This window comes from Pelophylax lessonae (genome assembly GCF_965119305.1).
Source record: "Pelophylax lessonae genome assembly, chromosome: 5".
Classification (NCBI taxonomy): Eukaryota; Metazoa; Chordata; class Amphibia; order Anura; family Ranidae; genus Pelophylax; species Pelophylax lessonae.
The window spans coordinates 138,958,843-138,974,231 of record NC_138772.1 but is presented as its reverse complement, the minus strand read 5'-3'; the positions used below and the strand labels follow the sequence as shown (position 1 = coordinate 138,974,231).

General features: G+C 39.3%; 1 protein-coding gene across 3 annotated transcripts in view; it reads right to left on the bottom strand.

Moving 5' to 3' along the window:
- The window catches only part of CREB5 (cAMP responsive element binding protein 5), a 593,699-nt gene that overhangs the window by 438,310 nt on the left and 140,000 nt on the right, over positions 1–15,389 (bottom strand). For all 3 annotated transcript variants that reach the window (XM_082257535.1, XM_082257536.1, XM_082257537.1), the window contains exon 4: positions 4,914–5,029. In XM_082257535.1, coding sequence (XP_082113661.1) covers positions 4,914–5,029 — 116 coding nt within the window. The remainder of the gene's footprint in view (positions 1–4,913; positions 5,030–15,389) is intronic.

Sequence of the window (15,389 nt, the reverse complement as noted above, 5' to 3'; positions counted from 1 at the left end):
ATTGCCAGGTAAATCTATATTGTTCTCTGCCTACTAGAAAGCAGGATCTGCTAATGAGGTCTGCTCAATGTGCTCAGGTGCACCTCAGTCTGTCTGCAGAATGTTTCACACTGGTCCAGTAGGGAGGAATATTGGACAGTGGGAAGAAACCTGACAAACGAGTGCACAGGCATTTAGTACAGCCCTGGTGATTGGCAGAGGAGAGTGCCTCGGTGCATGCTGGTATACTGTATAAATGCCAGGAGCACATGTGCTCGGGGTCTTTCAGCCGGAGAGCGGAGTCCCTGAGGTAGGGGGCGGCTGCCTCCTCCTCTGTAGAAGTTGCCATGCGGCGTCAGGTGGTCGACCTGAGTGCCTAAGGAGCTGGAGAGGAACTGAACCCAGAGGTCCTGTAAAGCTGACTGGAAGGGAGACACTGGAAGGATCCGATTCTGCATACAGTGAGTACAGACCTGTGTCAAGGGGCCTGACCTGAGGGGAGCCATCCCTGCAGCTAGAAGAGTCAGTGGACGAGTGTAAGCAAAGGGGATGCTAGAGAGTATCCTGAAGATAATGTAGTTCACCAAGTCTATTGCTGGAGAAATAGCAAGGAAATGTAATCCTTTCCATACACATGGCAGTACGGTCAAGCAGTGTCAAGCTACCTGGTGAGGCCAAGTTAGAGTTGCCCTCATCAACTGTATATAGTTCCAGTTGGAGTATCCCACTATTCCCTTCTCCCATCCAAGTTCTACAATAGGAGGCACAGTTAAGGTTTTAAACCTAAGGGTAAGGTTAAGGGTTACGTTTGGGGGAGGAATAGGCTTAAGCGTTAGGATTACGTTAAGTGATAAGAGATAAAGTGTAGCTATTGTCCTTTTTTCCTGTTTTGGGTAGAGTAGGGAATGGTTTAAATTCCTGTCAGGGTTTTTGTCACTGTCTCTGACCCATCAGGAAGACACACCAGAAAGTTAGAGGAAATCTTTAAAAAAGTGAGGGCGGGCATAATTAAAACCATATTAGGTGATCCCATTTGAAAGATTTCTCTGCAACTTTTGATGTGATAACCACTGTAAAACGTTGCATTTTACATCACTTTTGTTTTGCAGTAATAAAAAAGCGCAATCCTTTCAAAGCACTTTATGCAACTTTGTTACTTTAAATCGTTTAATATACCTGTAAGAGGTTTTGATCGTGCATGGTATTTATTCACTGTTTTTGTTTCACATCTGTAACTTTATGTACAGTTAAGTGCCCCATGATTCTCCTAAAATCTAGCAATAAAAACCTTGACAAGGACTCTAACCATTTCCTACACTATCCAAAACTGAAAAAAAGTTTAAAATAGAGATATACTTTAATTTTAGGGCAAGCCTATTGGTTAAGGTTAAGTGCTGAGGGATAAGTTGAGTGTTAATTTTTGGGAGTAGGTTAGGTGTTTGGGTTATATGAAGGACAGTTAAAGTGTCAGAATGACAGTACATATTTAAGATAGCTGAAAGTTGGGTGCTATGAGTGAACTAATACAGATTTTTTTTTTCCTTTTGAAAGAAAGCAGGAAAAATATAGCTACCAACTTCAATACCAGGCACTTTTACCCCCTTCCTGCTCAGGCCTATTTTTAGCTTTCAGCGCTGTTGCAATTTAAATGACAATTGTGCGGTAATGCAACGTTTTACCCAAATTAAAATTTTTATAATTTTTTTGAGACAGATAGAGTTTTCTTTTTGTGGTATTAAATAACCACTGGGTTTTTTATTTTTTGCTAAAAAAAATGAAAAAATTAACATTTTGAAAAAAAAAAAAAAACTTTTTTCTTAGTTTCTGTAAGAGAATGTTGTAAATAAGTAATTTTTCTCATTCACTGATGTGCACTGATGAGGCTGCACTGATGAGCACTGATAGGCTGCACTGATCGTCACTGAGGGAGTGGCACTGATGAAATGGCAGTGAAGGTCACTGATGAGGTGACTCTGATGAGGAAGCACTAATATGCAGCACTGATGGGCACTTATAGGCAGCACTGATATGCAGCACTAATGAGCAACGATAGGCAGCACTAATGGGCACTAATAGGTGGTACTGATGGGCACTGATAGGCGGCACGGATGGGTGGTACAGATAGGTGGCACTGATGGGCACTGATGGCGGCATTGATGGGTGGCACTGTTAGGCACAGAAAGGCAGCACTAAAGGTACTGACTGGTATCACTAATGGGCACTTATTGGCATCACTGATGGGCACTGACTGGCATCACTGCCGGGCACTGACTGGCATCACTAATGGGCACTGTTGGCGCTGCACTGATAATCAGGGCACTGATTATCAGTGCCCTGACTATCTGTGCAGGCCTGCCCTGGGATAAAAGCCTGCTGATCGGCTTGCCTCACGCTGTCAGTGTGAGGTGAGGAAAGCTGATAACCAGCAATTACTTGTTTACATGTGATCAGCTGTGATTGGCTCTTTACTGAGATTGAGGTTGCGCCGTGTCCCCCACAGGTGTGCAAGTGTGGCAAGAGTGGGATAATGTCATATGACGTCATCTCAGAATGAGAGAGCCACCCGGCCACCGTCATTTGTCTTTACCGTGGGCGGGAGTTGGTTAAAGGATTAATTCACCTTTGGAATATGTTACATGTTCCACCCATTTTTAGGGTGGAACATGTATCATGTTCCAGCATCTGCACCTTCTCCCTTCAATCCCCCCTTCCCGTAACAGCGGGCAAGTGATCTTCTTCCCACACAAGCTGTCACAATTTGGAAAAAACATGGCTTTGTGTAGCTCTGCCCACAAGGCCATGTCATTCATTCACATTTTTCTGCAAAAAAATGTGCATTTATTATTTTTTTCAAGAGGTGAACATTAAGGAACATCCTTTAAATTGTTTATATAGATAGATAGATAGATAGATAGATAGATAGATAGATAGATAGATAGATAGATAGATAGATAGATAGATAGATAGATAGATAGATAGATAGATAGATAGATAGATAGATAGATAGATAGATAGATAGATAGATAGATAGAATCACTGAAAAAAAATCCCTAAACTTTTTAAAGCATTTCACAGTATAGTAACAAACCAAACTTTCTCTGCAATGTCATACTAAGCCGTTTTACTGTAATAAGCCCTCTTTTGTCAAATAATGATTTACAGCAAGTTCAATCATCCATAGACACACTTTAAGAGCACAACTGAGCATAACGGGAATAAATACCTGAAATTAATATGAAGCTGCACTAGCTCTAGAAGTCTGCAACAATGTGGTTCTAATTATAAAGCATGTAACATGTTCCAGTTACAGGCTTACTTTTAGCATGCAAAGGCGTGGATGAATGAAAACCAATGCACGTGTTCATGTTTGTTCCAAGCGGTCCTACGAGAGTCATATATTAACCACCTGTAGCAAGATTAAAAACATTATTCTAAACTAAACGTTCCTATTTTGCACAGAACATTAGTCCAGGCTATACATGGCTTGTTATTTTTAACATTGCCATCTGGATTTTTATAGACTGGCCAGGATAATCAAATATACTGCCTGAATTTATCAGTCTGTATTTATTCCACACATTTAAAGCTCATCATTTTACCAGATTCTTTTGACATGTACTGTATAGTTTTCACTAAGTCAATCCATTGTTAATCACATTGTCCAGTGATGCAGATCCATGTCAATCACGATGAACAATGCTCACCGACCCGCCAAAACAAAAAGCATGTTGACTCGTCCACACCCGCCAACTACCACGTACTAATGACACCACTTGGAGCTGTCTTCCGGAATGTACACAAAAGAGGAGGGATAGTGGCTGATATTATTTACTAAATATGGCCATGGTCATATTTGATCAATGCTATTTCCCAAATATAGCCTTAGTGGCTTGTGGGAAAACTAGTGGGAAAGGGTAATATCACTGGCTGCTAAGCACAAAATCGGTGACGTCACCCACTGCTTCCTTAACAGCCATTGACAGAGGAAGAAGGAAGCTGTCAAATACAGTATAGTAGTGGTAGAAAAACAGTTGCTATATATGACATTAGGCCCCTGCCAGATGGGCTAAAAGTTTAACATTTAGACAAAGCCTGAACATGAAAGGTTCCCCACTGAAGCGCATCCCTAATAGATAGTAGGTGCTCTATAACAGTTAAATACGAATAATTTGAAACAGATTATGTATTGTTTTATCATATCAGATTTTAATAAAAACTAAGATATGAGTAGCATGCTGTTCCCTTACATTTTTGTTTCCTTCCACTGTGACCTACACTTGATTTATTTGGGAAGTATGACTCAAAGAACTTAAAGTGATTGTAAAGGCAGAACATGCTTTTATTTTTACTTAATTCATTCTATGCATTAAGATAAAAATCTTTCTGTGTGCAGCAGCCCCCCTCATACTTACCTGAGGTCCTTCTAGATCCAACGATGTTGCAGGAGTGTCTCAGCTGCCTGGGACTCCCTTCATCATTGGCTGAGACAGCAGCGTGGTGCCATTGGCTCCTGCTGCTGTCAGGCAAAGTCAATCAGCCAATGAGGAGAGAAAGGGGAGGGGCCGGTCCATGGCTCCATGTCAGAATGTACACAGGGAGCTGTGGCTCGGGTTCCCCCATAGCAAGCTGCTTGCTGTGGGAGCACTCAACAGGCGGGAAGGGCCAGGAGAACCAAAGAGGGAACAGAGAAGAGGAGGCTCTGGGCTGTTCTGTGCAAAACCACTACACAGAGCAGGTAAGTAAAAAATAAATTTGTTATTTTTAACTAAAAAAAATGAGACTTTACAATCACTTTAATGTATACACTTAAGAACAGTGTTAGGAATTTATTTACTGTTACATTTATTCCATATATTGTACAGATTAAATGATTCTGCACCCTTTGTATTACAGCTACATAGAATATGCACATGTACTCTTATGACACCACTTACCCTCTTAGTGTTTTCTTCCTCTTGTGCACTTCTGAACTCCTGTTCCAAGTCAATTTCATTGAATAACCCCACTTCCTCACAGTTTTTCAAGAACCGAGTTGGAGTTGGTGTTTGATCTGTGAAAAAAAAACAAGTTCCAATCAGATTATTATTAGTACTGTGTTTTTTTTTATCACTAGATTAAAAGCATTTTTTTTAATGCCACATCATAATCTGGAATATGCATATTATGTAAGATGCTCTGTCCACATGGCCATTCATCCTAGACACATGCTAGATAACAGGAAACCTTTGAAACAAGGACTGTTTCCTGTATGATCTTTCAGGTTGTACATATGGCCATGTTTGATAATGTAGGACTATTTATATGGCCACTTGCACCTGACTAAGAAAGCAAAAGGACCTCTTGAATACAGTGCATATTAGTGCATTCTGTGCACATAATATAACTGTAAAGTATATCATTTTATATTACATTACTGCAACAATTATTTGTACATGGGCAAGTTCAGCGGTATGTTCTGCAACCAATTTATGTATTAAAACTTGGTAGTGTAAAGCTTTTCATCCCACAAGGGCTCTTACTGACCTCAAGATGTTTTAGGACATAGCAGCTGTTCTAGCAGCATGTATACAGGGGTGGCATGATACATTAATTTAATTCCCTTCTTCAACATATATAAAATAACCAGCACTCATATCGGTATACCTAATGCTGCCCCATTTGTATGCACATTTCTAGTTGCTTGTTTGTACAATTCAAAATGTTTGCAAGTGAGCTCACTGGCTTTGGTAAGAGCGCTCTTGGACAGACCTCCTTCAACGGATACAGAAAACAAATGGTGAAAGAGTCCAAAGATGCCTTTATGTATTCATAATTTGAACAAAAACAGCCAATGCATTTCCGGGGCAACAAAACTCCCATTTTATTAGGGCATAGAATAGGATAAGGACTTTTATGGACTCAGAAGACATTATAAGCAAAATAATGTACGTATGATTTGTGAATAAATAAGTTGATAACCAAGCAAATACAAATAAATTGGCAAATGCGGTAACACAGATTAGCATACAAAATGGCTAACAGTAAGGGCTAAGCATAAAATAACACGCAACACCAAGGTTAGCATAAACAATAGCAGGGCCACCTGAAGTGTAACAGTAAACAGCAATATAGCTTGACATTTCTGGCACTATACTACCAGTGTGCATGAATGGCAGCTACACTAGGCCTAAACCCACTCAGTAAAGGGGAAGAAGGGACTTAAAATATGTTGGAATGGAAAGGTAGTTCGTAGTTCATGGGAGGAGTTTATAGTTTATCAGAAATATGGCACAAGGAGAGATCATCCAACAAATCAAACAGAATGCTGTCCAGAATCTTAGGTGGCTCAGCAAGAAGAGCTGCTGCTAGATGTATTAGAGGTTGTGGGTTCAGATCTAAGTCCTGACACATCATCTTACTGCATGCAGGTTTAAAAGACTATAATAGGTGCAGAAACATTCATTTAAAGGGCCCCAACGATAGTCGATAGAAAAGTTGGCCTTGTGTAAGCTCCAACCAATCTGACTTGAATCTTACACAGGGCTTCTTGATTTGGCTCTAAGAACAGGGTCAAGGTAATGAAAGCAAAGCAAGTCTTGTGATATGAAATGGGGAAGGGAGAGCTAAGTCTATTGAGGGAAATTTTTTTTTTATTACCCTGAATTGATTTTTAAAAAGAAATATATCTGGGAGTGCAGCAGCATAATTAATGATGAAATTAGACTCTTATAAATCCAGGCACAGCTGCTAGATCTTTTACATTACATGGATCTTGTGGCCTTGTGGGTGTAGAGCAGCAACATATTGTCAGTGTTTGCAGACGTATGGGGTAAACAGCATGACAAAAAAACAAAACAGATAATTCATGTTAAATACAGTTAACCCAAATGACCATGGAAGCCGAGTACTATCTCTTGTCAAAGTTAAATAACTGGCACCTACTGTGTCATCCATCTGGCCCCACAGCAAATAATTCCACTCTAGCTACATAAATATACAGACTTTTCAGGGAAAAACCCTAAAATACGATATTAGCAATGAGCATGCGCCACATTTTTTTTGTGCATTAAGATAAATACTGCAATCTAATAAGCATGCAGGTTCACTCAAATTGGTTCATGCTTCACTATGTAGCAGCACATTATACACTATACACGAACCAGAAAACATAAGCACCCACAAATATAAATTGCAAGAGTTATCTTACATTATGTTTACCTATATGTATACAAAAGTACTCATAACTGTATAGAAAATGAAATACCAATAATGTCTTCTCATTTTGCCTCCTAATGCTTATCGCTGTTAATCATTGTAGGCTACATGGGGATTACAATTAGCATTTGGCAATATTCTTTATGACATTATTAAATAGGACTGCAGTTGTGTTTTTTTACCACAAGACCTCATTTAAATATCTTAAAACCCAACTAAGACCTCATAGCAAAAAACATCAACATTGCATTTCCCTGCTCTAATCTCTATTTTAAAAAAAGGTTCTAACACACACTAAAATGATTTTTTGTGTTCCCAGTTCCAATTGTAATAATCAATCTGCTAAATCCTCTTTGCATTGCAATCGCTGACTATTCTTGTTGTCCCCTTTCTCCTGGGTGTCATCACACCTCCACTTCATCAGTACAGGACCAGGTCAATGTCCTCAGGATGTGACGTGGGTGCTGCTGGTAGTTATCACCTACATTCCAGCACTGAAGATTAGAGTACAGGGCTGTCCTAGAACCATGGGTTAAAGTATTACTTCGTTATTTTAAAAAAACAGGCTGACATATGTGGCTGCAGTCCAGCTTTAATACTGACAAGCTTCTTAAACTTTTAAACATTTAATAAATAAAATAATTCACATACATTTCAAATAGACCAGCTTTTAGTTTTTATGGTTATCCAAAATACCAAGTAAATGTAATTTAGCAATAATTAATGACAAGCGTTTGTCAGGCACATGAAATACAGCATATGCTGTTCAGCAAAAAATACCATACCAGTGCTGCAACATGTAAAAATAATTACATTTTCAATTATTAATAATAATATATTACAGTCACACAGCCGCTTTCGTCACATTTGATTCAAAACTATTACAGGTGGAAAGTGCAAGAGAAAGAAAACAAGTGAAATGGTTCTATTTATACAAACCACCACATTTCAATTTACACCTGTTCTATGAAGGTGATACTTTTCAAATTGTTTCCAGAATCCCAGACTTGGATGATTTTGTACTTGTGAACCAGCGCTAGACCATTAATGAATTTTTTTTACACTTCTCTCCTTCAGTATCACTGTTGGTAAAATTAAATTCTGTAACATATTTTACTGAAAACAAAATATACTCCAGCTTAGATGCCACCTGTTCTACACATACAGCCTGCTTTGCTGGGTTTGAATCTGCCAGTGTTTAAAACTTAAAGCGTTTGTTACCCCAACATTTCATATTCCCGATATGTGGCTGCTGTGCCATGTACTTGTATGAAAAAATATCCTGTCCTCTTTTTATTGATTCCTTTATGTGAAATCCCTGGTGTTCCTGCCAGTCCCTCTGTTTACCTTATAAAAACTGACCACACTAAGCAGGAGAACACTACATGGTCAGTTCTCTAGCTATGCTCTCCTCCAATGGTCAGATTGTCCTGAAACCCCCCCTCCCTGCACAGCCATTTACTGGGAAGCTCAGTGTACTGTTGCTTCTCCTCCCCAAGCTCCTATGCAGCAGAGGGAATGCAATCATTTATAAAAAAAAAAAGGGAAAAATGGTATTATAATGTTTTTTTATATCTATACAAAAAAGTGTTGCCTTTTTTTTATATTTTAAACCGGATGGGTTGTTTTACAAGGTGATTATTTACAATCACTTTAAAGCTGAACTTTGGACTGGAGTAAATAATGTCCATGCAGTGGGCCCCCCTACAAATAATCTATAGGATCCATAATTTAGGAAACATTATCACAGATAAAACAAGAATTTAACCCATGCAGTGTTCAGGGGGAGGGGCACTGCATTTAACAGCAGCCCAGAGTGTGGCTTTAAAGTGTAAAAATCCTATAATAAAAAGGTAATACAGTATATTGCAGTTTACCATTCCTTAGATGTGGTGTCTGCATTCATCTTCATTTTTCAGGCTTTTCTTCTTTTATTTTGACCTTATGACCCTGCCAGTAACATTCTTCCTATCCTAGGGTGACCATGCTCACTCATTATCTTGTATCTATGAAGGAGCAGCATTGTCACACTAGGATTGAAAGTATTTATAAACTACAGAGCACCTCCCCTTTTTCTTTTCTCTTCACTTTTTATTTGACTTCCTACCAGAAATCGAATGAGTTGGTAAATTCCTTTCTCTCTTTGCTGACTGTTATCAGTAAGCATTGTATACAGCTCTATCTGTACTACAGAAAACTCTGTCCTCTTCATCATATCATATTGGCAGGTGTTCTGTGGCCTACAGAGAAAGCTGGGAACAATGCTTCCAGATAGTAGTCAAAGAAGGCAGAGATCAAAGGAATTTACCAGCTCAATAAAATTTTGCCAGGATCAACAAATTTTGCATTTTACTTATCAAACAGATACAACAAAACTTTCAAATTGTATGTTTAACAAATGAAAAGGGAACAAATAAGAGAAGTTCATTTGCTGCAGTTTACATCTGCTTTTAGTCAATTTAACTTTTTTTATTTTTTTCAGGTCATGTGATCATGCAGCTCTAGTGAGCAGCGGCTGCAGGGGAGAGAAGGAATTGCTGACAGTGGCTGGGCCATAGGAGCCTAAAGGTGATGTCACAGCTCCCAGAATTCCAAGCCGTAGTTGAGCGCTCCATGAAACAGGGGAACAGAAGCTGCAGGAGCATATGACTGGACTAGACTAAAAAAAAAGTAATTATACAGATCATTTTATTTCACAGGGTAGGAAAGATAGGTAGGAGGAGGGAAAAGGGAACATTTTTAAGAATAGTTAGGCTTAGGGTTACCACCTCATCCCTTTAAACCAGGACACATATTAATTACACAGGTTCTGTGGCTGATTAAGGTGGTAATTAAACTCACTTAGTGCCTTAAGTGCATTATATTAGCCTCAGAACCTGCGTAATTAATATGTATCCTGGATTAAAGGGATGAGGTGGCAACTCTAGTAAGGCTGGAATTACACTTCTCACAGGGTGCGTCAAATACATGAAACAATGGGATAGCTTTCTGATGGGGACAGAGTCCACAGCAAAGACATATTTATTTAGTAGAATGGGAGGGACTAAAACAACCATCAGGTTTTTATTGATTTCTGTGGGGTTAATTTACTGAAACTGGAGTGTGCAAAATCTGGTGCAGCTCTGCATAGAAATCAATCAGCTTCCAGGTTTTATTGTCAAAGCCTAATTGAACAAGCTGAATTTAGAAGCTGATTTGCTACCATGCACAGCTGCACCAGATTTTTCACTCTCCAGTTTTGGTAAATCATCCAATGTATAATCCTGTCTCGTGACTTCCATGTCCTCTCATTTCCTATCCTGGTGTCAGCAGGACCCAAAAAAAGAGAAAATTTCCCAGCTGGGGACATAGACAGCAATAAAAACATAACCCAAGTTCGGATTCTTAACCAATCAATCAGAAACTAAAAAAATGTTTTGGCTTGAAAAACACAATGGGTTAAGCTTTTCCTTCCATGCTTGCCGTAAATCTGCCATTATTTATAGGCCACAGCACACAAAATAGGTTTTTCAACTGCTGTAAGTCACAGGTCCATGTTACAAATTGTTCCTTTACAAGTAACTTTGCCAAGACACTTGGCAAACATTCTAGGGATTAAAATGGATATGTGATTCTGAGCAACAGTTTCAAAATTCAAAATGTACATTTAAAGACGCAAACTGCTTGCAAATCAGAAAAGTTGGTTTCATTGGAAATAGAAACCCCGGAACATTTTTAGGAGAGTATTATATAAGCATGTTTACAGTCACAAAGGGCTCAGAAAAACGACGTTATTTTATAGGACGTGATACATTTTAATGAACCTACATACCAATCTTACAAGGTGTTCTTAAAAGGACTGTATGATAAAAACAAACAATGGCCCAAAGTAATCCATCATCCATAAAACACATAATAAACAAAACGCAAGGACAAACACATAGTTCAGCACAAATTGCCCTTATTTATGAAAGTGTCTATGGGGAACACTGTCTCAAGTCTGTTGTTGCTTCATTGCAGCTAATCAAATTGAAACATGGAATCAGTGTTAATTTTGGCAGCAAATTTCAATTTAGTTTTAGTCTTAGTCTTAGGACTAAAATGGCATTTTAGTTTTAGTCCCATTTTAGTCTTCTGCAAGTGTTTTAGTTTTAGTCGTATTTAGTCGACTAAAACTCCAGTACATTTTAGTCGACTAAAACATCTTACATTTTAGTCGACTAAAACGTCCTACATTTTAGTCGACTAAAACGTCCTACATTTTAGTCGACTAAAACGTCCTACATTTTAGTCAACTAAAACTAATTTTAGTCATCTATAATTGAATGGGTGTAGTTCAATTGTAATTTGTAATGCATTATTTAAGCATTTCTCTACAATTTCCAAACTCATTATATACTACTTCTGGTCCTGGAGTGAAAAGTCTAATATGTTATTATTTATGGTATTAAGCTTTGAGCATGCACCAGTGTTAATTTTGACAGAAAATTTCGATTTAGTTTTAGTTATAGTCTTTTGACTAAAATGCCATTTTAGTTTTAGTCGTATTTTAGTCTTAAGACTAAAATGCCATTTTAGTTTTAGTCGTATTTTAGTCATCTGAATTTTTTTAGTTTTAGTCATATTTTAGTCGACTAAAATTGTGCTAATTTAGTCGACGAAAACATTTTAGTCGGTTTTAGTCAACGAAATTAACACTGCATGGAATGGAAAGTGACAGTTTGACAATGTACATTTGCATCTGATTTGTTGCTATAGTGTATGACAGACTGTGTCAGTTTATTCTTAAGACACTTTGATAAATTGAGAGAATTGGCTGTTTAAGTGTAAAGTGTAAATCTGCTAAAAATGTATACCTCATTTTATTATAGACCCCGGTTGGTTCAGTCAATCCCTCGATTCTCATGTCATGTAGTGGCATGGAGATCTCTCTACAAGCACCCCCTCCCACACTTACACACTTGCTTACACTTACACTCCCATACCTAATGGCTTCACTTGGCCACTTGTTGTTTTAAATTCAGGTTCTCTGTTCAATATGCAGAACCCAGCCAGAAGCACATCACCCTATAGCTTATCTTACACGTAAGGGAGAAACGTTAAGGCTGTGGCAGGGTGGTTGAGGCAAAGATCTATAGGGGGTCATTGAATATTAATAGAAGCAGCAGGTATTTCTAGCCAAGCTCCACTTAAAGAGTTAAATACACAATTCATTCATGCAAATAAATTGTTTTACCTTCCAATGGATTTCTAATCCTGTTCAGCTAGTCTTGTGACCCAGACTACCCCGCTAGATAAAATACAGGCAGTGGCCTCATTTCTCACTACTGCAGTTAAGCAGTGCAGCTTGGTCTAGGACTCACCCCCATTCCTGATAATTAGGAAATGAAGGAGCAGCAATATTGTGATGAAGTTATTCCTGTACCTACCCCCCTTTTAAATAGGTATGTCCACAGTTTTGGACTGCCAGTACTGTGTAAAGTTTACCTCTCCCAGTGCGGGTTCTACTGTACAGGGTTAGAGTAAGCTAAAATAAAGACAGATCCACATTCTTATATGAATTTAAATCATATACACATTTGATTTTATTTTTATTCATTGCATAACTGGACTATATTATATTGTTTCTATAACGATCTGGCAAATGAGGTTTAATGTTGAAAAATTTAAAGTTATGCACTTGGGGGCTAAAAATATGCATGGGATATACATACTGGCTACAACTGGGGTACAAATGGGCTAATGGTGGGGAAGGATCTGGGTGTTCTGGCAGATAATAAGCTTAATAGTAGCATGCAATGCCAAGCAGTTGTTTCCAAAGCAAACAAAATCATTTCTTGTATTAAAAGAGGTATAGACTCCAGAGAGAGTGTTATGATTTTGCCCCTGTACAAATCATTAGTAACACCTCATTTGGAATATGCAGGTCAGTTTTGGGCAACAGTTCACAAAAAGGATATTGGAGAACTGGAGAAAGTACAGAGAAGAGCAACCAAAAAGGCACTGGGGAGCTCAGCTAAGAGGAAAGATTAGCTGAACTGAATGTATTCTCTAATGAGAAGAGGAGATTAACTCCCTTAGCGGTATCCCAGAGCGTGACTCGGGGTGGTTTTTCCATGCTACTATCGGTATCCCCGAGTCACGCTCGGGGTAGATGTGCAGAGCCTGCAGCGGGGTTCCTTACCTTCTCCCGGCGATCCAGTGATGATCTCCCATTGCTGTGATCGCCGCCGAGATCCCCGCCGCTCGTCCGTCGGTCTGATGACTTCCTGGTTCCGTTCCCTGCAGCAGCAATGGTGCATGGGAGCGGAACTGGGAGGGAAATTCAAAAATTGCACAAAAAACACACACACATAAAAAGAAGGTGATACAATGTAATCTGAAATGATATATTATATATATATATATATATATATATATATATATATATATATATATATATATATATATAATAAATATTTATTATATATAATTTCAGATTACATTGTATCACCTCCTTTATATATATATATATATATATATATATATATATATTATTATATTATATTATATATTATATAATAAAATTATGTTATTGATTAGATTATAATTCATACGTTTGTGTTTTCAAATTTATCACATCTGGGATGTCTACTAGAGTCTTGTTTTGGTCAGGTTTAAGTCAGTAATTACTAAGAATTGTAGGCCTATAATACATAACGCCAAATTTCCATGCAAAAAATTGTACCACTTGGTACATAATTCCTGACATAATCATACCGCCAGGGAGGTTAAGTGGCAATATGATCAACATGTATAAATACATAAGCGGTCCATGTAGTGAACTTGGTGCAGAGTTATTCACCTAAAAGTTTAACTAAACCCAGGAGCCTGCATCCACTATATCTGGTCTCCTACAGTACACAGAACATCGAAATGCAATAGTTTCAGTAAATATAAACTGCTAAATACCTTTTCTCATCAGCAGTATATAGCAGTCTTTTGACTTCTATTAGTGCCCGGGCGAGCACTGGTTAAAGCTTGTAGGATGAGTTTTCATTCCCCTCAATCTGTCCTATGAAGCTGCAGGACTCCTGGCCCTCTGTCTGGACAGTGCTGATTGGCCCTGTGTTGATCACATGCACCCTCCCAAGAAAAAAAAAAAAACTCCCTAGCAATACACACCACCAAACTGAGCATGCGCAGAGTGCCCCCAAGGCTCTGTCCATCAGGAGATGAATTGGGGACAGTAAAATAAAGGATCAGAGAAGACAGGATCAAACAGCCTTTTTACACAATATAATAACACAATAAAAGATCCATAGTGAGTATAACAAGCATGCTTTACTGCATATACAGACTGATTTTACTGTTGTGGGTTTTGTAACACTTTAAGGTTACAGAGGCACTTTTTATGTTTGAAGGAAAAGAGATTTTTTTTTTCCAAATTCAGAAAGGCTTCTTCACAGTAAGAGCTGTGAAAATGTGAAATAGACTCCCTCAAGAGCTGATTCTGTTCAGCTCAGTAGATCAGCCTTTTTCAACCAGGGTGCCCAGGCACTCTGGGGTGCCTTCAGGTTCTTTCAGGGGTGCCTTGACAAATTGCCCAAAAATTGTCTATAAGTCAGCAGGTGGATCAAGCCTGCCTTTTAGTTACACAAAGCCACAGGTTTTCATTATGCACCATTACAACCAGTGGCGGCCCGTGCATAGGGGGCGCCAGGGCGCCGCTCCCTTAAAAAAAAGGGGAAAAAAATGACAAAAAAGAACAATATAGTTATAAAAAAAAAATCGGTTCGCCGGCCTATGTGGTGGCTAAAGGGGGGGGGGGTGGGGTTTACGACCCAGAAAGGCGCCGATTGGCTGCCTTCTGGGGGCGTAACCTGGGCGCAGGAAAGAGCGCTTGGCCACCCCCACCTTCGTGATGTCCTGGCTGTGATTGGTCCAGTCTCCAGCCTGGACCAATCATCATCCAGGACATCCGATCGCTGACATCGCAATGGGGGCGGTGCGGGTGCGTGCGTCAGTCACTCACCGTCACCGCCGCTCACCTTCCCGCCGGTTCCCGCCGCAGAGAAGAGGAGAGGCCGCCCGCCGGTTCCTGCCGCAGAAGAGGACGAGGGAGAAGCCGCTCACCTTCCTGCAGCTGCCGATAGCCGGGCCGCCGCCAGGTAAGTGCATTGGGTTGAAGGGAGCACGCACGCTGGTCTCTGCATTGATTGGGGGACAATGCTGTGGCACTCTGCAATCATTGGGGT